The following is a 23251-nucleotide window of genomic DNA, read 5'->3' as shown; positions in this document are numbered from 1 at the left end:
GCCTGATCTAGCACAAGAGTTGCTCTTTGGCTCCTATGTTTAATTCTGATACTGCTTTGAGCCTTGTGTTGCAACATTCTGCTGCCAGCCATGACCTGACAGACAGGTTGTATTTGACACACATGAATCACTTCTAACAAGAGTTGTTCATGGTGTAAGTGCAAGTGTCCCCCTGGAACTCAATCAATCAAATTCTGTTTCTAATCAGAAAACTGGATATGTAGATTTAATGTAATTTTGTCCTAGAGGTTGCTGACTACCTCCCTATCCACTTTTGCATCCCACCACAAAGGTTTTTCTGATTTTTCCACGCTGTGATGTGCTTTCCCCCCACCAGATGCATCTCTTTTTCTTCTCTGCTTCATCAGGTCTTTTTTGCCTCTGCTTTGCCAAGTTGGATTTTCACTTAGACTCTCATTACCTCTATTCTGCAGGCTGATGCAGAATTCACATTTGCTTCAGTGTCATTCTTGACCTTGCTGACTTGTTTTCCTGTTCCATTGCCTTTGTCATCTCAATCAAAGTTACTTATAAGCTACCTGCAAAATTGGTAGTAATTTGGTTTATAAAGTTTTACACACTGCAAAATTTGGATTCTGAAAGAGAGACTCGTTCTTGAATTCTGTATATCTTTTTCAAGCTTTTCTGAAGACAATTGCTGATATTTTCTGTTAAATTTTTAGCCTCTCAGATGATTGAAAAAGTGGAGACCTCTACAACAAATGAAGAAGTGGTGGTGCAGTGGATAACCTCTGAACCAGAAACAACCAAATATGTGGTTGAGTGGTATGAGGAATTGGAGATGGACCCTTTTGGTAGATCATGGCAATATGTATCAAATTCTACAAAGTGGAAAAATAACAAAAGTATGTTTATCAGTTACAGCTGTAACATTGTATAGATGTACATGTACTTACAGGTAGATTGGAAAGGATGCTTTCCTCAGACTGTTTTTAAACATAACAGTGTTATTACATGCTTTACTAAATCTCTGCTGCTAATGTAACAGCATTTTTAGTCTTACAAATTTTCATGCAACATCCAAGGTAGTGCTTGCTCTCATATAAGATTAGGCTACAGAATTTATGTTAAAGCAGTTCTGTGGCTTGATCTTATGCCAGTAGGAGGCCTGCAACTGACTCTTCTATCAGAGAAATCTCCAGTTAAAAAAAAAAAGTTAAAAAAAAAATTGAATAGGGGAAAAGCTCATGCTCTTTCATGTGTTTTAGAGAGAGAACATCATAGTCCTCCATAGGCTGCAGGGGGACAGCCTGCTTCACCATGATCTTCGCCACAGGTTGCAGAGGAATCTTTAAATTCTCTACTCCAGTATAGGTTCCCACCTATGGCAGACGTCCTTACTGAACTTCTCTGACATGGGTCCTTCCCACTGGCTGCAGTTACCCCCAGACTGCTCCAGTATGGCTCCCCTGTGAGGTCACATTCTCCTTCAGGCATCCACCTGCTCCAGTGTGGAGTCCTCCACAGGCTGCAGGCTCTCTTGTGGATGCCATCACACATCACACTTCAGCTCAAGTTCACACTGGAGTTCCAGCCTGTCCACTACATCAGCACAGAAACAGCAGCACTGCCCTGGCACATCCCCATGGCTGTTATCAAAATGTTCTCAGGCACAAATCAGTAATGTGTTAAGTAGTGCAGCACTACAGCAAGCAGAAAAAGCAAAATCTAACTAGACTCTAATACCAGGTTGGGCAAACGACCCCCGTGGCAAGTGCAGGAGCCTGCTTATCACTAGCTGGACAGCACTAACATCTCTGAGTTCAGTCTAGTACATACCAATCAAATCTGTCATCACCTCAGTGATTTGACTCTTGTGGTTTAACCCCAGCAAACAACCAAGCCCAGGCAGCTGCTCGCTCACTGCCCTGCCAGTGAGATCAGGGAGAATCAACAGGGTAAAAGCAGGAACTCATATGGGTTGAGATGGAGATTGTTTTGCTTTGCTTGTGTGCATGGCTTTTGTTTTCCCTATTAAACTAAGAGTTCACTGCTTCCCATGGGCAGACAGGAGTTCAGCCATCTCCAGGGCAGCAGGGCCCCATTGCATGTAACAGTGACTTGGGAAGACAAACTCCTCACTCCAAATGTCCTCCCTTCTTCCTTCTTCCCCCACTTCACATAGTGAGCATGGTGCCACCTGGTCTGGAACATCCCTTTGCTCAGCTGGGGTCACCTGTCCTGGCTGTGTCTCCTCCCAGCCCCCCAGGCACCCCCAGTCCCCTCCCAGACCCCCATGGCAGCAGGAGAAGCAGAAAAGGCCTTGGCTCTGTGTGAGCTCTGCTCAGCAATAACAAAAACATCTCTGTATTGTCAGCCCTGTGTTCAGCACAAATCCAAAGCACAGCCCCATGCCCGCCACTAGGAAAAAAACCAACTCTACCCTAGCTAAAACCAGCTGGGGTAATGTATATATAATGGCCATTGCAATAGGTGTAATAGACTGAAAGAGCAGCAGAAAGCTGATATCATGCAGGGATTTGTTGATAGCCATTATTTTTGCTTAGCAAGCTGCAGAGCTTGAGAGGAATGATCTAGAAATCCCTTTACACTGGTTTCATGCCAGGGGATGTAAAGCTACAGATATGTCCTCTCAGAGTTGATGGGAGCTGTTGTAAGTAGTGGGTACACCTGGTTGATTACTTGGGGTTGTTGTAGGTAGCGGGTACTTGGGTTGATTACAGGGTACTCCTGGATTGTTCAGAGTTCAAAACTTCATTTCCAGAAGCTGGAACTATGTCTTGAAACATAAAATTCTACTGTAGAGATCTCACTTGCAACAACTGTACCCTTGAGTCAGGCTAGTCAGAAGATCTGCAGTTAGCATGACTAGAACATCAGTGTAGAAATAAGAATAGAATATTCTGTGTTGTAAGTGGCCCAGAAGAATCACTGAAGTCCAACTCTTGGCCTTGCATGGGAGACCCCAAAAATCACACCATGTATCTGAGAGCATTGTCCAAACCCTTCTGGAACTTCAGCAGGCTTGGTGCTGTGGCCACTTCCCTGGGGAGCCAGTTCCAGTGCCCAAACACCCTCTGGGTGAAGAATCTTTTATATTAATATCCAACCTAAGCCTCCCTGACACAGTTACTTGTCATTCCCTCAGGTCCTGAGTGTTAAGACTGGGGGACCCCACTGCTTTTTAATCTGATGCATGAGACAAAGTTGTCTCTTGCAAAGCAGTAAACATCAATATATGTGAAATTACAAATGCTACCTTCAAGTGAAATTTTATACTGGTTATTTGAAAATAGAGACTTCCTCTAAAACCATAGAGGGTTTAGAGATGAGTAAGTGGATTCATATAGAGAAGTTGTGTGATGCTGAAGTATAATTACCCATTCAAACTATTTCTAGTGAGAAATGATCCAGAAGCCATGTGCTCTTACAAATACTGCTATGAAAAAAGTGTGTTAAAGCTAGTAATGAGCATTCAAATCAATAATCGCATATTGTGCTTGCTAGAGAGTAGAAGCAAATAGTCAGTAACACTATATTTAGAATTCCCTTGTGATTTAGTCTGTTTTCATTGTAGTAATATCACGTAGAGATTGTATGTAAATATTCTTTTCTTTCCTTTATAGAAAACTTTAAACCATATATATGCTATAACATCTTGGTGTATCCTCTTTATGGAAGTAATGTAGCAGCTCCATCTTACACACAAATCTATGCTGAAGAAAAAAGTAGGTATTTTAAAGTAATCATGTTGTGAAATGTGTGTTGTAGTCTGTTTCTCAGGATGTATTATCTTTTAGTGATGTGGTACTACTGTTATTTGAAAAAAATATGAAGGTGGTGGAAAAACCCCCAGGTTTCAGGGTTCCTAATTTCTGTTCTGTTCAGCAGTAAATTTATCTATAAGACAGTATTCATCTTGTGATACAGGTACACTGCTGCTTGCACCCACTAATTTTTTGTGAAGTTTACATATTGTATACAAAGTATTTGGAAAAAGTGTAGCTACGAACATGAAAGAATTTTTTAAACTAGCTATCTCTTCAATGTTTAAAACCTCATTTAGATATATAATTATCCTTGATTTTAATGCTTGATTACATTTGTCAGTCGATATATGAGGAAATTCTACTCAAAAAATGAAATGGCTCTTTTTAAAAGCCTACTTTTTGTTAGATTTTATAATAAAATTTTTGCAGTCTTGCACATAAAAAATGCTAAGAAGACATGGCGCTTGTAATTGGATAGAAGCTTTGGATGAAGTAGTGTTTTGCAGAGGAAGGGGTAAAGTTTCTTCATTTGTAGAGGTTTATTGTGAATTCAGTGTTTTATACAACCAGCTATGAGAATGTAGTTTACCAGTAATTTTAAGATTCCATGTAAAAATGTTGATTGGTGTATGTGTCTATGCAAATGTGCAGGCACACATAGTACAATGCACCACTAAGAGCATTAATTACTGGGGAGAGGGAATGGAGTATTTTTTGTTTCAGGGATAATTGCTGGCACAGTCAGAACTGGGTTTTGAGTGCTTTCCTGTTTTTAGGTAGCTGTTACAACACTCAAGGTTATTAGAGAATGGGAAGGAAGTTTTAAAACTGCATCACGGACAACTCTTTCTTCAAAAAGTCTCCACAAAGTTATGAACAATGTGTGTGAGATGATATTGTGTAAGCAGAAAGGCTTTGTTCAGTGTGATGGGCAAGGCTGAGGACGCTGGGGTGCAGGAGATGCCACTTGAATCCCAGCTCAGGCAGAGATTTCCTACAAAGGCAGTGGCCTTGCACCTGAGTTCCCCCCAGGAGTGCACAAGGGATGATTTTTTCTCTTGAACTCTCCCTGATGTTGTAACAATAAAGCCTTTTAATGACATCTAAGTATTTGAATACAATAACACCTGAAACTATGCAAATGCCATAATAGGTGAGGGGAAGTTTTATCAGAAGAATTTCTACATTAAAGAGAGTGAGAAAAGTTAAGGACTGTGTCAGAGCACTAAATTTACATATTTTCTCATGTGTATGTTTTCTCTTATGTTACTGATATGTGTAAAATAACAGAGGCAGATAACACTATTGATTATTTTACTACTTTTGCTATTTCATAATGCTTCTCTGTAGAGCCATCAGAAGGACCTGTGGCTGATACAGGCATTCTGGGGAAAAATGAAGTTACAGTAAAGTGGAATGAGATTTCAAAGGCTAAAAGAAATGGATTTATCACTAACTATACAATATTTTATAAACCTGAAGATGGAAAAGAATTGAGTAAGTACACATTATACAATAATACTTCGAAACAGGGTTATGAAATTTTGAGTCCCTCTTCTATCTTGATGCACCTTTAAAGTCAATGAAAAATGTCTTGACAGGAGTAGAGGAGCTGAAATATATCGGAGAATCATAGATTCTGTGTGAAGTCATAGATCATGAGGGTTCAGTGAATTTATAAGTTTCATAATTGTCCTTGGAAGGATATGCCTTCAGTTTCTGGAAAAGTGGTGGAATGGTGGAAATTTTCTGTTGAAGTATTTTTAGTGTCAGTTTTATATTAAAAGCAAATTTGGAAATAACAGTAAAATAAGCTGTCAAGGAATAATTTCTATGGACATCATTTTAGATCCGTTTCTTCAGATGTGTTTGATTTTCTGTGCTTGCCGTGGCTTTTCTGGTCTGGAGGCTGATAGCATAAATTTGAGCATACTCCTAATCTCTACCTCAGGAATAGTGTCCATACAATCTGGCAGTGTAATGGTATCTGTGCAAAATTCCTTTAGTTTAAATGTCAGCAGAAGCTTTCATGAAAAGTGTTTGGGTGACCTGAACTTTTCTTCCTATATATTTTTATGAAGAAAGCTGTTGGATCATTCAGTGCTTCAGAATTGTTTTTTTTCCTTCCTTTTTCAGACGTCATTGTTACCAGGCACCTAACACAATCTCTTTTGCAAAGTTTTCAGACTTACAAATCTTGTGATGCTTGTTTCTTATGGGTATCCAGTTCAGGCCAGGGCATTTCCCAGTAATTTTTAAATGTGAAAGCTAATGACTTCTGAGATTTTTTCCTATTATGTTGGTTTCTGTGTAATTTAATGCTGACTGCTTTGTGCAGGGGTCATCTGTGAGGCATGGAGCCTCATGTTACAGAGCTGTATTTCTCCATATTACTCGTAATGTGAAGCAGGCTGTGTCCCTTTTAGGACTTCAGATTATTTTCTTTAGAAAATTAGTTGTAAATACCAACGCAAGGGAGTTAAATTTAAATGGCAAAACATGCTGTACTGATGTTTTTTGAGGCTTCTCTGATGTCATGTGTTCTTGATAATAGTAGGATGTGGGAGTGTGTGCCAAGGTGACTTCACTAATGGCCTTCCAGCACTAGAACTTCACTTTCCCACCCTTGACTTAAGAGAAACTCAGTTTATTTTAACTTGGGACATATTGCAGCATAACTATTTCCTGGGTGTTTCTCAATAGAACTGACTGAGGAAATGAGTTGCCTTTGATGTTATGCACCAGGAAATGTTTTAGTGCCTGTAATTTCTTATATGAAGATATATTTGGTACTGTTAGTAGGATTTTTTATGAAGATGCATTTGGTACTGTTAGTAGGATTTTTTATGCCCTGCTTAAAAAAATTTAAAGGTGAAGCACATTACATTAATTTCAATATTGGAGAATGCACTGGAAACAGTGTTCTATTCATAAAAGCATTTTGAAACTTGGAAAAAAATTCCTTTTGATTTTGACTTTCCTTTGACTTTATTGGGGTGGTATCCCAGTGCTGATGGATGACATTCTTTTGGATGATCAGTGTCTTAACTGCATGTAGTAGAAGTATAGTTGAATTTCACAAGCTACAGAAGTTATTTGAAGTTCTTAATTTCTGAGCCAACTATTTTGAGGAAATAAAGTTCTCAAAGCATTTTCTTTTCTATGTTCTCCTTCAGATTATCAATTTTCATTGATAATCTGCAGGAGAATGTAGTTCACCTATCTTTAATATTAGCAAAAATATTTGTATTTATTTTTAAAAGTAAATACGTAATGGTTCAGGTTTTTGCCTCAAACTTTTAAGTAGTATTGATTAAATATTCAGTAATTTAGGTTTCATCTTTTAAAGTATTAGTAAGGCTGCTTTGTATTTCAAGTTACCTTTAAAATAGTTTGTGATCTGTTATTGCAGAAGTTGCTAAATAAGTGTACAGCTCCCTGATATAACACTACTTTTGTGTGTTTACATAAATCTCCTAAAAAGATGAAACAGTGAACTCTGATGTTCTACAATACAGACTGAAGTCCTTACAGGCTAATACACAATATACTGTTCAGATCATGGCAAGCAACAAAGCTGGGGGAACCATTGGAGAGCCAAAAACCTTCAAGACTTTAAAACTGGGTAAGTAATAATCCAGGTTACTTATTTCTATTTTAAAAAATGGGCTTGGAAATAAGAAATACAGGACATTGCTTTCTAGGCATTTGTTAACTTCTGTTTGTTTTTTAAGTAGTGTTGGACCAAACAAGGAAGAACTGGCAAATTGGTAGTTGAATTTAACTTAATTTCACTGACAATCTCACAGACTAAAAAACCCTCAGAATTAGAAGTCAACCCCAAAAATCTTTATTTCCTTGTCAGTAAAGCAATGGAGTACTATGGTTGTTTGTGGAAGCAGCAGTGTGTATGCTATCAGCTATGGGATGGGATGCCTAACAGTCCATTACAAAGTAGACTTTTCTATCTGAGAGATTTACAAAAACCACACATTGTGATTCACCTGTTCTGGTATAGAAGCTTAACTGGAAAATTAATGCAGAGGTTGTGGCCAGTGAGTGTGTAGGGAAATACCTTTTCCTATCTTTGACTATTTGTTTTAGCCAGATTTGACAAGGTATAATGAAACAGATCAGAATGAAATTTCCTCATTTCAACTTCAGGAAGAATGTTCTCAGTATATTCCTAAATGCCTCTGGTACTCTGAAATTAGCTCATAAATCTGAGCAGTGTTTCAGCCAGAGTAACCCTATTTTTTTTGTAGTTTAAAATCTATCTCCTGCACTCAATTCACTATTTATCTTTTTGTAACTGGTAGAAGTGGCATGGACCAGCAGATTTCGGTGAACGTAAAATAACAGATGATCAAGTGGTGGTAGAGCCTTCATTCTAGGTTGCTTCCAAAGGTTGGCATGGTATGACATAAGCAGCCTGATCTAGGTTTAAAGTTGCATGAAGTGATCTACAGATATCCCCTCCAATCTAAATTATTGTTTGATTCTGTTAATTAAAGGAAATTTTAAAATGCGATAAATTTGTTCCTAAAACATCCTGAAAAGTCTCATCATAACTGGATTTTTGGCTCAGCAACTGTGGCTTGTTGGATTCCAAATACTCATCTTTTGACTCATCATAGAATGGGTATCCTACATATTTATTCTGAATAATTTTGGCTATTTTTACAGAGCTCTTTAGAATTGTGCTAATTAAGTGACTTGGATATTAAAAATTAGCTGTCTTAGGGAATACCTGAAGAAACAACAATGTGGACTAATTGGTGTTTTGGTTTTTATTTCTTTGTTTTTGTCCAAAGATAAAGAAGATATCTTTTTTATTGCTTTACCTGTTGAGATAAGCATTTTGTGTCTGATAGGCCTTTGGATAACGTGCGTTTTGAAAAAACACGTGTGAGTATATTTCCTACTGGCTAAAACTGAATGCAACCATTTAAAATTACCTGTAAAATGGGGATTTTTACTTATTTTATAAAGGCCTTTGTTGTGTTCAAAACCAATGTCTAAATAGAAAACAAGCAATTGAACTAGCAAATAAGTAAGTGTGCAGGTTATACTTTGACTACAGTTTATGTGCTGTAATCCAAAAAGAAGTATTAATTTTAGAAAGTTTAGTAAATTGAAACAAAATAAATGAGAGAAACAGATTTACATATCACCTACATCAGTTTATAATTAATTAATACATGCCATTTGCAGTTCCATGGTCCCCATTTAAGTAAGGGGAGTAAGCTTAAAGTCAGTTTCTGAAATATTAATAATTCCAGGAAATAAAGCTTTCTAGACACTTTTAATATGCTAGGAGTGTACTAGGACATAGCCCCTGTTGCTTATCTTACCTATAACTATGACTCTTACTAGTTTATGATGCTTCTCTTGAGCTGCAAAGGAATGAGGAAAAACCTAGAAATTACATTCTGTGGAAACATTTGGATGCTTGATCCTTGAGTATGGATCCGTATCTGCACATGATTAATAATCCTTTCATCTGCTGTCACAGATGTCCCCTGATAGACTTAATTTTTTTTTTCTCTGGGCATGGGGATCCAGTAACATTCCAAAGATGACTGTGAGGGTGTTTTTAAGGTTATAAAATATTTTCACAAGAAAAGTGACTGTGTTGTTTGGCTGATGAGAAGGTTAAAAATCTGAACTATTTTGGGGCATTCTAAGCTACTGGAACCAATACTGTTGTCAAGTGGAGAAGCATCAGGTAGTAAGTACAACTGAAGAAATAATATCCATCCCTTTTACATCTTCATCTGTGTTGAGTATAATGAATTTTTACAATAGCAAAAACTATTTTTTTTCTGAAGAATACTTCAGATGCAGTAGAATGTTTATATTCTTGTGTAGATAAAATTGCCATGAGAAAAGTCAAGCTAAGGACTGGTTTTCATTCCCTTGCCTCTCTACCCAGTGTCAGTGAGTGATTAAATGAGTGAGCATCCTTTATCTGCTAATTTAGGAACTCAGTGTAGTTCTAATGTGATATAGTGCTAGGGTCACTTTCCTTGAACAAATTCACCTGAGGTGGATTTTCACTGAAGAAACACCCTGAAAAATGATAGAATTTGTATACTGTCATATTTTGGCATGCTCTTATTTCATATACTATTTAATTGAGTAATATAATATAATAAAACATAATATATTATATAATATAAAATGGCTTTTCTGCAATGTCTCTGCAACTCAAGAGATCTTGTTGAGATCTTTTGTAATAAAAACCAGTGTATGGGGAAACAATTTTATTGAAAAGCATTGTGTTGATATAGAAAACATTTCCTTTCTGAATGTTTGATACTTCAGCAGTTTTTGGAATTTCTGGTGATTTGTTAATTTTTAATAATCTACTTATTTCATAATTTGGCTAAAATTCCTTTCTCAACTATAGGTTTAAAAAGGTTTGCTGGCCTGATATACCAAATCCTGAAGAAAGTCTTGCAGTGGAATGGCCTCTTCCTTCATCTGTGGTAGTAGTTGGAATTTTATGCATTAAAGAAGGGATCAAATGGAGGGAAAATAAATCCTTTTCTGGCAGTCATTTCATTAATTAACCACCCCCCCACCCCTTAATTGAGTTTCCTTCTTCTTCTTAAGTGCTACAAAATGCTCTTTGTAGTATTCCAAAATAATAGGGAAGATGCATCTTCATAAAGGGTATTAGTCTAATTCTTATATGATATTGGGAAGTAATGTTTTGAAGTGACAAAGTGGCTGGTGGCTATGGTTCATTTAATGAAGTAAATTAAATTTGCACAGGCTATTGAGTCTATTAAATTAGGTTTCCACATCTGCATACCTCCTTTCTTCTCCACAAAAACAGTACTGCAACATTTAGTAAGATTTGGTATATAGTTGTACTAACAGTTCTGTCTTTTTATTTTTTGAATATTTATTCCTTATTAAAGTTTCAATGTTTATTTGAATGGAGTGGAGTTGACCAGGTTTGCACAGAAAGTGTAAATTGTAGATAATGGGATTTAAACTTTTTTCCAAAAAATGTCTGGTTAGACAAGAAAACATGGACACAATTCAAACCTGATTCTGAGCCTTCACTGAAATTCATTATTTCATTACATACAGAAAACCTAATATGAAAGCATTTTGTAAATGGACAGAATGACATTGTCTTTTTTAGTACTCGTTCACATGTAACTGCTTCCCATCTGAAAAGCATCCAAACTCTTTACTGGTGCAAGTCTGAAATTTTGAGTTAAACAGAGCTCAAATAGCAATAATTTATTTGTTGAAAAATGAACTGATACATGATCTATCCCTTTATAACTCTCCAATTTATCTCTTTGTATTGACAGAATAATTCATTTTTGAAGAGAATGTCATCTCAGACCAAAACTGTAGACTTTGAAGAAATAAATGTTTTGGAATACTGTTTTCCTGAAGAAAGTCAGGAAGGATCCCTACTAATAAATTATGAAAACCATGTTTCTGAATGTACTGGTATTAATACAAAAGGCATAATTAACAGACATGAAAAGATACTGCATAATGAAGAGAATGAAGCTGCTAAAAGTTTTTCCCCATCCATGCCTTATATAATTACTGATCAATTTACCAGAAGTCAAATGCATTCAGCTTTGATACCAGGGAAGGAAGTCCAGCCCACAGAAGTGGCAAGTGATTTGTGTGGATCCCAGCAGAATCCAATTAAAAATGAAGAAAATGACGATGAGGAAGTTTTAAGGCTGGAAGATTTCAGTGCAAAAACACTGTTCAATCCGTATCTTAAAAATTCAGTTAAAACCAGGGAATTTCTTGTTTCTGAGAGCTTGCCAGAGCCCAGTATTCAGTCAGGTGCCTTACCTCCTTTTCAACCAAATGTTCTGGCACAGTCCTACATAACAGTGGACGTGTTCAGGCTGGCCAAAGGTCAGTAGTGTGAGAGAGCTCCGTTGTAAAATCCTCCTGTGAGATATCCCTGGGCACTGCTGCTCACAGGCAGGCACATGTTCTGAGGTGGCTGAGCTCGGGTAATTTGGATGGGAGCACCCTCTTCCTTCAAATAGTTGTGAATTAATTTGTTATGCTGTGCGTGTGCGTGTCAGAGTTCACTTTCAGTGTGGATGTTTGAGGTATTTGTTGGTTTGTTTTGGTTTGTTTGTTTTACCAGATATGCCAGTAGTGAGACAAAAGAAATAGCTTTTGTTATTTCTTCTTAGTTCTCCTGTTTCAACCTGCTAAAACAAACTGATATTTGCTTCAGGAGCATCCAGCAGTACAAGCAGCTCATCTCTTGCTCCCCACACAATCAGTTCCCAAGGCTCAGTTCTGATGGGGAAACATGGACAGACTTGAACAGAGTCAGAATCTGCCAAATCCTTCCTTCAGTTACATGGAGCAGAGCTACTTTCCTGTTCTTATTTCCCTTGATTGTTTTTCATCTGGTTTTATATATCGTGTTCCTCTTGTTTTACAAATATTTTCTACATTTCAGGAGTTGTCTTTTTGTATCCTGACTCCTGAATTAATACTTTGTCTTATAGTTTCTTGTCTTTAATGAGAGTATATTTGCTATGTTACCTGCATTTTGGAAAATGTGTTATGCTTGCTATGTTGCTTCCTTTCCTTTCTCATGGTTTTCATAGACCTCAGCATTTTGTGCTGTTTTTGTTTCTACTGTTTGTTTTCTAAAAACAAATGGGAGAAACAAAACTTAAGAAGTTATCCTTCAATAAGCAGTTTTATCTTCTTGCTCTGTCCTTCTAATTTGTTTCAATTTAAAACTGTGTTTCCCTGCTGAGGTTTTGATATTTTGAACTGAAAAAAATATCAACTATGTCACATTGTGTTAGAATAAGCATTGAGTTAGGAAGTTATTTTTCAGGGAGGTAATGAAAAAACACTAAGTCTGTAAAATCTTCTCAGATATTCTCTGGTAATTGATTTAGGATTAGGTATTTCTACATGAAGGATATAACTTTTGTCATTTGTTTTGTTAATCATAAATCTAATTACAGTTTTCATTTTACTGATCAGCAATTAAGCAGTAAAACACTCGATCACACTAATTTTTTAACAAGAAAGAGGCCATTATTGTAAACCTCTTAGTGAAATGCTCTGCTACATAACAGGTTTAAAAAGATAGAGAGTCAAATTAATTGTATTAGAAGGGAATGTTCAGTTTGACACATATGGGGTATATGGCAATTTTAAGACTTTGAGCTATTTTTACAGCATTTAGAGACTTGATGTTATCAGTCTTGTTTACACAAGATTGTAGTTTGCACAACTACAGATTTATTTCAGGGTAAAAAAAGATACAGGAGTTCTGGGGATAGAAAAACGAGAGACAAATGTGAATAGGATTAGAAAGCATTTCCTTTCTGTACAGGAAGAGGAGTGGAAGAATGGAAAATATATTGTAAGCATGAATGAGGAGGCTGAGCCTTTCCCTGGATGCCGTGGCTATTACTTGCATTGTTTTGGTGAAAACAGTGTAAAGTTTTGCATTTAGGGTCTTTTTCTGTAGTTTGGAAGCTGCTTTAACTCAGAACAATGTTCCTCTAGTTGCCAAGAAAGGATGGGAAAACAATTTCTGCAAACGTTCCTTAGCCAGCAACACTGATTTCCACCTCTCCTGTTTGTTGGATCACTTTCTCAGCCACAGTGCTCCAAGATGAAATGCTTATATGTTTGCTCTTATAAGCCCTTGCTCACTTAGGTGAGTCATACTCTGAAATTAGGACAAAGCTTTGGTTAGGTCAGTGCTTTTTTCCTGCTTCTTCAGTTGGTTCTACACTTGTCACTCACAGTGATGTTGTTGTCTCCCCGGGCTCAGAACTCACTGATTCCATCACAGAAATTTTTTCCCTTAAATCTCAGTGTTTGTTTTAATATCACAATATCTAAAAATAAACACATGCAGAGATATTTTGGGCCTTTCTAGGAATTGTTTAGCAGCTACATGAAAGCTGCATATTCTGAGTTGCGTGTTTGAGACAGGTGAAAAGTGAAAATAATGCAACCTTTAAGGAATCATTAGAGAGGGAAGGTTCTTGCTGGGTGGCTTGGCTAGGTTATCCTTGTAAAAATTCTTAGGTTCTAGAGGGTAAGTATATCCTTCTTATTTATCCCACTTTATTTTCTTCCCTATTGATATGCTGCTTTTCTCTCCTTATTTTTCTGCTTCCCTTCCCCATTATTTTTTCAGAAAAAGCAAAATGCTAGAAGTGGGCTCAATACATTCCAGAAAGGAAGGCTGCCTTTTGCACATGCTTTGGAAAGAAAGCTTCTTGTACTTGTTTATTTTGCATGGAGAGTTGTACTCTTTCTGACTTTCGCAATGTGTCTTTCAAACTAACAATGTGAACCATTAAAAAATTAAAACTGAGAAAATGTGTAAATTTATTTTATTGATTTTTACTAAATGCGTCATTTATACATTTTAGATTTTCATATTCATATAGAATAGGTCTCACTTTGGACTGCTGTTTATAGGGTCATAAGAGAGTGGGCTTTAGTCATAGTATTTTTCTATGCCACAATTTGAGTCGGTAACTCCCTTTGAATGTTCAACCACAAAAGTATTATTCCACTTGGGTTGTTATTCAGGCAAGAAAAATAAGTTTCCAAGTCAGTTGTTAATGAAATACTTATACAGGTACTTATTAGACAGCACTAATTCCTGGGAGCAGACAGTGGTCTGAAAAAATCAAGAGTTCTGCCCAGGTGCTGTTTGCCAAGGCCTAGGACTAATGAGCATTTCTCAGCTTATAGTGTGGTTGGTGAGGGAGGGTGGGATGCACCACCACAATCTACCCCATGACTAAAGTCAGCTTCTCTGGGCAGGCTACCCCAGGCAGCACTACAGCCTTGGACAGAGTGGCTGGAAAGCTGCCCCATGGAAAAGGACCTGGGGGTGCTGGTGAGAGCAGCTGAACAGGAGCCAGGCTGTGCCCAGGTGGCCAAGAAGGCCAATGGCATCCTGGCCTGGATCAGCAATGCTGTGGCCAGCAGGGCCAGGGCAGGGATTGTCCCCCTGTGCTGGGCACTGCTGAGGCAACACCTGCAGTGCTGGGTCCAGCTCTGGGCCCTCACTGCAGGAAAGGCACTGAGGGGCTGGAGAGAGTCCAGAGAAGGGCAATGGAGCTGGGGCAGGGGCTGGGGCACAAGTGCTGTGAGGAGCAGCTGAGGGAGCTGGGGGTGTTTATCCTGGAGAAAAGGAGGCTCAGGGGAGACCTTATCACTCTCTACAGCTGCCTGAAAGGCGGCTGTGGCCAGGTGGGGGTTGGCTTGTTCTCCTAAGGAACAAATGGTAGGATAAGAGGAAATGGTGACAGGAAGGGTTTAGATTGCATATTAGGAAAAATTTCTCCACCAAAAAGCTTGTCATGCAGTGGGCCAAGCTGCCCAGGGAAGTGTTGAAGTCACCAACCTGGGGGTATTTAAAAGATGTGTGTGTGGCTCTTGGGGACATAGTTAAGTGGTGAACTTGGTAGTACTGGGTTAACAGACTCCATGATCTTACAGGTACCTTCCAACCTAAAGAAGCCTGTGACTATAAAGGGCACATTCAAAACATAATCCAATTTATTGATGTTCGTATTTCCCCAAGGCAGAAAGGAGCTGAGAATTTAATGAGATCTGAAATCTGATCAGACTTTTTGTAGGTGTACCATGCCTACAATTCCTAAAAGCAAAGATTACCTTAGAATTACCTCCGTCCTGTTCTAACTTACTCAACACACTCATTTCTTGCTTGTTCAGAGCTTTTTTTCAGCTAGTTGTCCATAACTTTTATTAGTATCTGCTCTCCCCTCCAACTTCTTTCTTGTCTCCCTAATTGTTAGACTTTACATCAGGAGTTGTTCAGCTGTTCATGCATCCTTGCTGTGAGAATATGTTGCAAAGGCACAGTTAAAGAAAGCTGAAATGCACTCTCTTTCCCCAGTATTTGCAGGAGCAGAGCACCTCTGGATGTAGAAAGGAGTTGGCCCTGTCACTGCTGCAAGGTGGTGTAGCTTCATCAGAAGGGATGCAGTTATGCAGATATACACGTACATATGTCATGTGCATATGCATAGATGCATCTATGTATCTACACTGATTCCTTTGAGAACTGGCTGCTGAAGTGCCTGTGTACACCTGAGCATATTAATGTGTGCACGTGCCTGAGCCCAGACACAGTGAGGTGTCATCATTAATCTAGTATGTGCAGGAGTACTCACAGAGAAGGAAGTTGTTTATGTGATCTATGTTGCTGCATAGTGTCATTCACCAGCACAGAAGGCATTACAGGCTGCTTCACTGCTGGGATCCTCTCTTTTGCATTGTGCATGGAGCCTGGCATAACAGCCCACAAGGTCCTGGCCCTTGACCAGAAACCCTAGCCCATGTTTGGGCTGTGTCTGTTGATTCAGACTGGTATTCCTTGTTGCTGAGTTTAGTGTGTGAGGAGGTGACTGGCTCCCTCCATTCACAGCTCAGTGTAAACCAACACTCGGACAGTCTGGAGGCTCAGGAAGCTTTAGATGCATGGAAGCTCGAGTCCAGAGCTACAGGGTGGGAATATCACCCATTGCTCCCATGATACAGGTAATTGCTAAGATCTGTAGTAAGATAATAACTTTGATGCCTTGTGATTGCAGCTGTGCTAGGCAAGGCAACTCTCAGGGGTAAGTTGAGTAGATCTGTGCAGACACAGCCACCTTAGGGTATTAATATTGGGCTAGGTATCATACATTTTAAATGACACTGGAGGGCTGGGTGGAAGAAATGTCAGAGACCACGCTCTGTGCAGCCTCAGATGAACTGTGGTGCCCACATTGGGATGTGGTCATGAAAACAAGGTTTGTCTGGTGTTTTTTTGCAGTTGAATGGTACCATATCCCTTGGCCTTACATTGTCAAGGATTAGAAATATTACAAGAAAAGATAATGAGTCAACTGAAGTTCTACCTCAAAGAAATATCTGATTTTAATTTTGAATGCTCCCTTGATGAATCAAAGTAAGACACCTTTGTGGTAACAGGGCTTTTGTGTATTGGGTTGTAAGATTTTAGCTTTGCTTATCTAGATGTCAAAGTACAAAACAGCAAAGATTCAACATCACAATGTTTGGGAAGTAGTTTGTATAGCAAGCAATTCTGTATCTCATTGGTCACACAAAACAGTCTTTTGAATATAAAAGTCATGATTCTTAGGCTTGTAAGAGGTAATTTGCAAATATTAATTCAATAGTTTTATCTTTTGCAAGTAGCTATTGTGAAACATATAAGATCTCATGATAAAGGTCACTTGAAAATAACACACAGAGTTTATATAACTTAAATTATTTAAGGCTATATGAAGGCTTCTTGTAAACAGATGAAATGGATACTAATTTAAGCTAATGCCTGTGTTGCTTTGTTCTTGTATCAATTTGCTCCAAAGCCAGTGAAAGTTTTGTTCCACTGCTCTGTGTTAATGTCTGGCATATCAATAAGAGGAAGCAAGGCATAATCTCACTGCAGGTGAGTCTTGAGCCCATAATAATCTGAGTTTATTGCAAGTATAGGTAGTTGTTAACTGCACCCTCTTCTCTCTTCCTGGCACAACAGAAATAAAATATACAGCAATTTTATGGTGCTTCTGTAGAAAGGCTGGAAAATGTGCTACTCTTGCCTCCTTGCATAAATAAAGGAATTTATATGTCCTGTGAACAAAGGATGGCATTTGTAAACAGAGCTGACAAAAAATCATTAAGCATTGTTTTATTGTTTTTGTAGCATGACCTGTTCTTAGTCATACTGTTTATTAGATGTATTTATTCTAAAATACTGTTATTAATTCCAAAATACTTCTAGTGTACATGATGTATTTTGCAGTCTGAGAATTTATGAAGAGGGGTCTGAGCAAGATAGTGCCAATTTCATCTGTTATGTCTTTCTTTCTTCTACTTTGCATAAATTTTTTTTCTTAGTATTTGACAAAAATGTTATTATTCTAGTGCACATGAACTAATTTGCCTTCTCTTTTAGTGGGCTTTCTAATGATTGTTTTGTTTGCCTTTTTTCTCAAGAATAAATAGTCATTTTACTGCTGCCTCACTATTTAATTAAGAACTATTGTTTTATCTAGGTCTCTTGAACTCAGAACGTGAATATGAAGAGTAACAATAAAAAAATTGGAACAGATGTTTGACTAACACATTCTTCTGCGGCTCAATATTTTTAAAATAGATTGATTTTCACGAATATCAAAACATTAATAGAAACAGATGTGCATACTTATGCTGTAGATTTGTCCTTTCAGTACCCAAACAGGACACTTGAAAAGTAAACAGCGTGATTATTTAGTGCTGCCCATTTGTAGCAGACTGGAGAAAAGACTAATGGCTCAAAACCACTGAAGTGCAAGCTCAGAGCAGGGAACAGGGCAAGTTCTGGGCAGGTGGTGCAGCCACTGCTCTGCCCCATCCACTGGGGCCCAAAGTGGCTACCAAGCCATCACCCCCCACTCCCCAGCCCCACAACTTCCTTTTCTCAAAATCTGTATCACTTAAAATTGGAGTTTGCTAAGTGAGTGCTTTGTGAAGTGCCTTGCTTTAATTGGATGTTGCTTTAAAATTTGCCAAGTACTTTATTCTCTAAAGTTTGCAAATAAAAGCTATTCAACCTCCTGAAAAGTTTGTTGTCTTCTGCTGAGGGTGTTGAAATACTGCAGCCCTTTCAAAGACTCACTGAGTGAGTTCAGGGGGCCTAACACCATTCCTATGCTGTACTTCCCTCAGCTCTTAAAAGAGAAAAGTGTAGAAAATGCTCTCACCAGACAGAAAGGGGCACAGCTTCAAGCCAGTCAGGAATCTAACTTCACCTGAGAGGTTAACATGCCAGGGTGCAGGCTGTCCTGAGATGCCCCAACTACAGATTAAGGATGTCCTTTCCCAGGCTCCTGAATTACTCAGGTTATTCAAGTGAGCTTTGGGAGCATGGAGGAGGGTGGAGAGTTGGCCCACAGCTCCTTCACTGGGGGATGAAGGTTCTGGGAGAGTTGCCCAGTGGGAGCTCAGTAACAGAACAGAACATCTAAGGCTGCAGTGGGCTTGTTTCACAATTCAAGCTGTCAAAGAAACTATTCTGTAATAGAGTGGTTTATATTTTAAAAGTGCTGCTTTAGCATTGACTAAATTGAGTAGTGAGGTCCAGACTTTTGAGTTTGAATGTCTGCTACCAACATTTTTCTCAGCCTCTTGGGTTGCCTTGATTTCCAGGCATTGCTCAACCCCACACTGATGAGTAGTAAGTCTGCTGAGCCAACTCGTATATTGTTTCTGTTTCTGTGTATGACCTGATAATACTGAAATTTCTGAGTACTTATTTCTTGGAAAAGTAGCCCTATATTTCCTGGGTTTGTCATTGCTCTGCTCAGAATGTAGCCTAGCCAAGGCTAATTTCTGCAGAATTTTCACGACTACATGAGCAACTGAATGTCTAATGGAATTTAACAAAGAAGTAACACTTTTCATAACTACAGAAATGTTATGCAAGAGTATCTAGGGGTGTCAGAGACAATGAGCATAAGATTATTATCACTGTTAATGCTCTGGATGTCCACTTAGACCATCACTAATCTGAACCAAACACTTTATTCTGAAGTAAAAGAGCATAAAAGATTTGCTAAAATGTTACTATGGCAAATTAGGTCCTACTGTAAGAAATTTCTTTATTATACCAAATGAGGCTAGCACAATTCTGCAGTGAAACTTTTCATAGCCAGTGTCTGCTAAGTCTGGACATGGACTCTAAGCTGTATTTCTGTTACTGTCTTAAAAAGTTAGCTGAGAGGGTTTGAGTTGGGGGGGCAGGATGGTTTTAGTTTTTGTTTCTTTTTCCTGTTTGGTTATGTTTTGCTCCCTTTTAGTGTAGGAATTTATGCCAGGATCAATAGTTTATGACCTACAGATATTTTTATTTACAAAATATGTTTCTAAATCCTCTGAACACAAAAAGGTTTGAACAGTGGGGCATGGTGTCTTTGCTTTGAACATAAAGCTTTTTTGTCACTAGCATACTGCCCAGAAATGCTCATACCCAGCTGTGTTCATGGCTTGCTGCCTTTGCTGCCTGCTTCTCTCTCCCATGACCTTACACCTCCTTCAGACATGCTCCATGCATTTGCTTTCATCTCTAGCTATTTTTTTTGGTTTTGTTTTATAGCTTGGCTCACTAAGAGGCTTGGATTGTTGCTTGTCTTTAGGGACTGCATCTCTCTTCTGCTTTTGCTTTTATTTTCTGGAAGCTTAATTGTTTTACATTCCTGATTAAAGGCTTCTACAGTTCTTGAGTCAGACAAGGTTTCCCAACGTCTGATCTGCAAGGAAGGAAGGAAGCAGGGGAGTGTTGAATCATTTTGGGTGAAAAAGAACACAGAGGAGTTTAGATTTTGCTATTTTTCACCTTTCTTCCAGCACAAAAGGCTGGTTCTCTGTTTGTAAGTACTATCTTTATTAAGTAAAGGACAATCCTGGAAATAAGCTGGGCATTACATTTCCTGATGCTCTGCAGTGAGAGGGAGGGGAGCTGCTTGAGCTCAGATAGGGGTTGACACCATCCCCTTTTACCTTTCCTATGCACATTCCCACTTCCCCAACCCCACTGTCTCAATGCAAAACTACCAAACAAATTGCTGTGAAATTACCTAAGCCTTGGGTTTATTAGCAGGTCTGCTCATTTGTGGATATGGACCAGGTTCCTGATCTAAGGTAGCAGCAAGGTAGCTCGTTTCTCAGGGACTGAGCTGGCAGTGCTCTGTCTAATACAATAGAAACAGAGCTGTGTGGGGTAAATCCCTCACAACCCTGCTTGTTTTGTGATGACTTGGGGTTTTTTTGTTGCTGTCTCCTCAGTTAAATTCTTGGATGCATTGTCTCCAGCTTGTGGTTCTTCTCCCATGACTGAGGTCAGTCTTGGGAAATTTTGTAATGATTGATTTTTTCTTTAATGATAGGGCTAACTAGAGTTTCTCTCTAGAGCCACATGTTGTGCAAGGTTATCTGTTTACTTGGGGTTTTGTGGCCAAGTCTGAGTTTCACTGCCTTTAAAGGAATTTCTACTCTGTCAATGTTTGTTTATTTTTGGTGTTTCTATGCTGACATTTTTATTCAAGTTATTCCACATGCTGCTCTTTCACAGAGTCTGACCTTTTTCCTACATTATAGACAACCTAATTTTAAAGGCTGATACAAAGTCTCTTATTCTTCAAGCTCATATAATGATTCAATTTGCTTCGGTTTACAGATGTGTATCTCTGCATTATCTATCTAAATGCCATTAATTTATATAAATAGGTAAAATGGAGAGGCTTTCTGACACATGCAAGAATGTTAATAGTTTCACTTAAGGAAGACATCCAGCAGACAGAGGAGTAAAAACACATGCAGCAAATGGAGCATAATGGGGATGTGCTACAAGAGCTGTGCCCTGAGCAGGTTCTGGAGACATCTGCTATTGCCCTGGGGCTGTTTGGCAAGCTCTTGTGTCTGGGACAAGAAGCTGGGGAGGGAAGGAGGGACACTCTTCAGGTGTCTGTATGAACATAGAAAGTTTTGTGTAATGCATGATAAAGGACAGCCAGAGTATGTTTTAAAGTTTGTTACAGGGACTCCATTTAGGAAAGTTGCCTTAGCACCAAAATAGGCATGGGGGATGGTCCAGGGGGTCTTTGGTGCACGTTCAGCCACGCGTGTTCTTTTGCCAATGACACATCTCCTCAAAACGGGAAAAAGCTTTATCTGTTCGAGCAGGAAGAGTTGTGCTGCCACAGGTTTAGTCAGAAATGGTCTCCAGGAGCCTCGTGTTTTTTCCCAAAGCGCTGGGGTCAGTGGTGATTACTTACCTGGGCAGAGCAGGGCAGCGATCCAGGCTGCAGCCGTGCATGAGAACAGGCTTCCTGTCAGCAATCCCAGCACATCCATCGGCAGGTCCATCCCCCGTGGGGACAAGGGACCGGTGATTGGGGCCGTTTCATGCGGAGCCGCTATTGTGAGGCCCCATCCGGGGCACGGTGTGCCAGGCGGGATCTGGGACAATCCGATCCGGCTGGCAGCAGGCGGGCGATGAGCCTGCCCCTGACCGGGATTTGTGACTCAGGGTGATGGAAAACCGGAGCGAGGGCTTTGCTCGCGAACGGAGTGGAACAGGAGAAACCAAGGGGACTTGCTGAACCGCCGGAAAGTAAATGTAATAAATATTAGACCCATTCAGGAGCCGGTGCTGGAGCGGTCAGCTGGCCGGCTGTCCCGGGCAACGTGTGCTGCCCTCTCCCGGCACGCTCCTGGTGGGCTGAACGGGCCAGCAGTGCCCTGAGAGGCCAGGAGTGGGCTGTGCTGTGCCGTGCCGTGCCGTGCCGTCCCGTGCAGTGCCATACTGTGCCATGCCATGCTGTGCCGTGCTGTGCTGTGCTGTGCCGTGCAGTGCTGTGTGCTGTGCCGTGCCGTGCCGTGCTGTGCTGTGTGCTGTGCTGTGCTGTGTGCTGTGCTGTGCCGTGCCATGCTGTGCCGTGCCGTGCAGTGCTGTGTGCTGTGCTGTGCTGTGTCATGCTGTGCTGTGCCGTGCCGTGCTGTGCCATGCTGTGTCGTGCCGTGCAGTGCTGTGTGCTGTGCTGTGCCGTGCAGTGCTGTGCCTTGCTGTGCTGTGCCATGCTGTGCTGTGCCATGCTGTGCCGTGCCGTGCTGTGCCGTGCTGTGCAGTGCCATACTGTGCCATGCCATGCTGTGCCGTGCTGTGCTGTGCTGTGCTGTGCCGTGCCGTGCTGCTGAGAGCAGCGGATCTGCAGTGCTCTGGGTGCCCAGGTGCTGCCCAGGCTGCCCCACTGCCCCAGCACCACGGTGCTCCCTCGCTGGTCCCAGCACGGGTCTGCTCAGCTGCACCCCAGTAATGAGTGCCCGGGCACTCACAGCCCTACGGGACACTCCGTGAGCAGCTTTACTCGGGATTCTGGCACCAGAACCTGCAGCATGACGCTGCAGCCGGGTAACAGGCTGTGCCAGCAGCAGCACAGGGCCAGCTGAGAGCTGCGGGAGCTTTGTGGCTCCTGCAGAGCTGTCCTCTCACTGAAACCTGCTGCTGGCCCCTGACCCAGCTCAGTCCCCAGGCTGGCTGTGTGACTCAGGAGTCATCACAAAAGGAAAGCCAGGGCAACGCCCAGTACACCAGTGCACAGTACACTTCCATTTCTAGGCCAGCCTGGAGTCAGATTACTCATTGGGAAAGTCATACTGCATCTCCCAGTTGGAGATGTGGGTCACCAGGGTCACTAGTGCTCAGCCTCCTCGGCTGATCCATGAATTTCCTAGCTATTTTGTCGGGAGTGGGAGGAATATTTTGGCTGTGCTAGTTATTTTTTGTGGATGGAGTCTGCTGGGAAGTCAGAAAGGCAATGGATCACTTTGCCATGTATAGCACAAATAACTGGAAAATACATGTAAGATGATTTTGCAGAGAGGTTCAGTGCTGCTGAACAGAGATGCCCCAGCTGCAGTAC

The 23251-nt window shown here is 40.2% G+C and overlaps 1 protein-coding gene across 8 annotated transcripts in view; it reads left to right on the top strand.

The window, feature by feature from the left end:
- IL31RA (interleukin 31 receptor A) overlaps window positions 1–14126 on the top strand; it is a 32726-nt gene extending 18600 nt beyond the window's left edge. For 5 of the 8 annotated variants that reach the window (XM_077171436.1, XM_077171438.1, XM_054652096.2 and 2 more), the window contains 7 exons: window positions 684–866; window positions 3609–3710; window positions 5103–5249; window positions 7237–7377; window positions 8567–8660; window positions 10165–10243; window positions 11087–14126. In XM_077171436.1, coding sequence (XP_077027551.1) covers window positions 684–866; window positions 3609–3710; window positions 5103–5249; window positions 7237–7377; window positions 8567–8660; window positions 10165–10243; window positions 11087–11668 — 1328 coding nt within the window. In that variant the 3' untranslated portion in view covers window positions 11669–14126. The remainder of the gene's footprint in view (window positions 1–683; window positions 867–3608; window positions 3711–5102; window positions 5250–7236; window positions 7378–8566; window positions 8661–10164; window positions 10244–11086) is intronic. The other 3 variants (XM_077171441.1, XM_077171439.1, XM_077171440.1) reach the window with 3 other exon arrangements.
- Window positions 14127–23251: the final 9125 nt, after the last annotated feature.

This window comes from Agelaius phoeniceus, chromosome Z, assembly GCF_051311805.1.
Source record: "Agelaius phoeniceus isolate bAgePho1 chromosome Z, bAgePho1.hap1, whole genome shotgun sequence".
Taxonomy (NCBI): Eukaryota; Metazoa; Chordata; class Aves; order Passeriformes; family Icteridae; genus Agelaius; species Agelaius phoeniceus.
The sequence above is the reverse complement of the archived record's forward strand: the minus strand, read 5'-3'. Positions and strand labels throughout refer to the sequence as shown.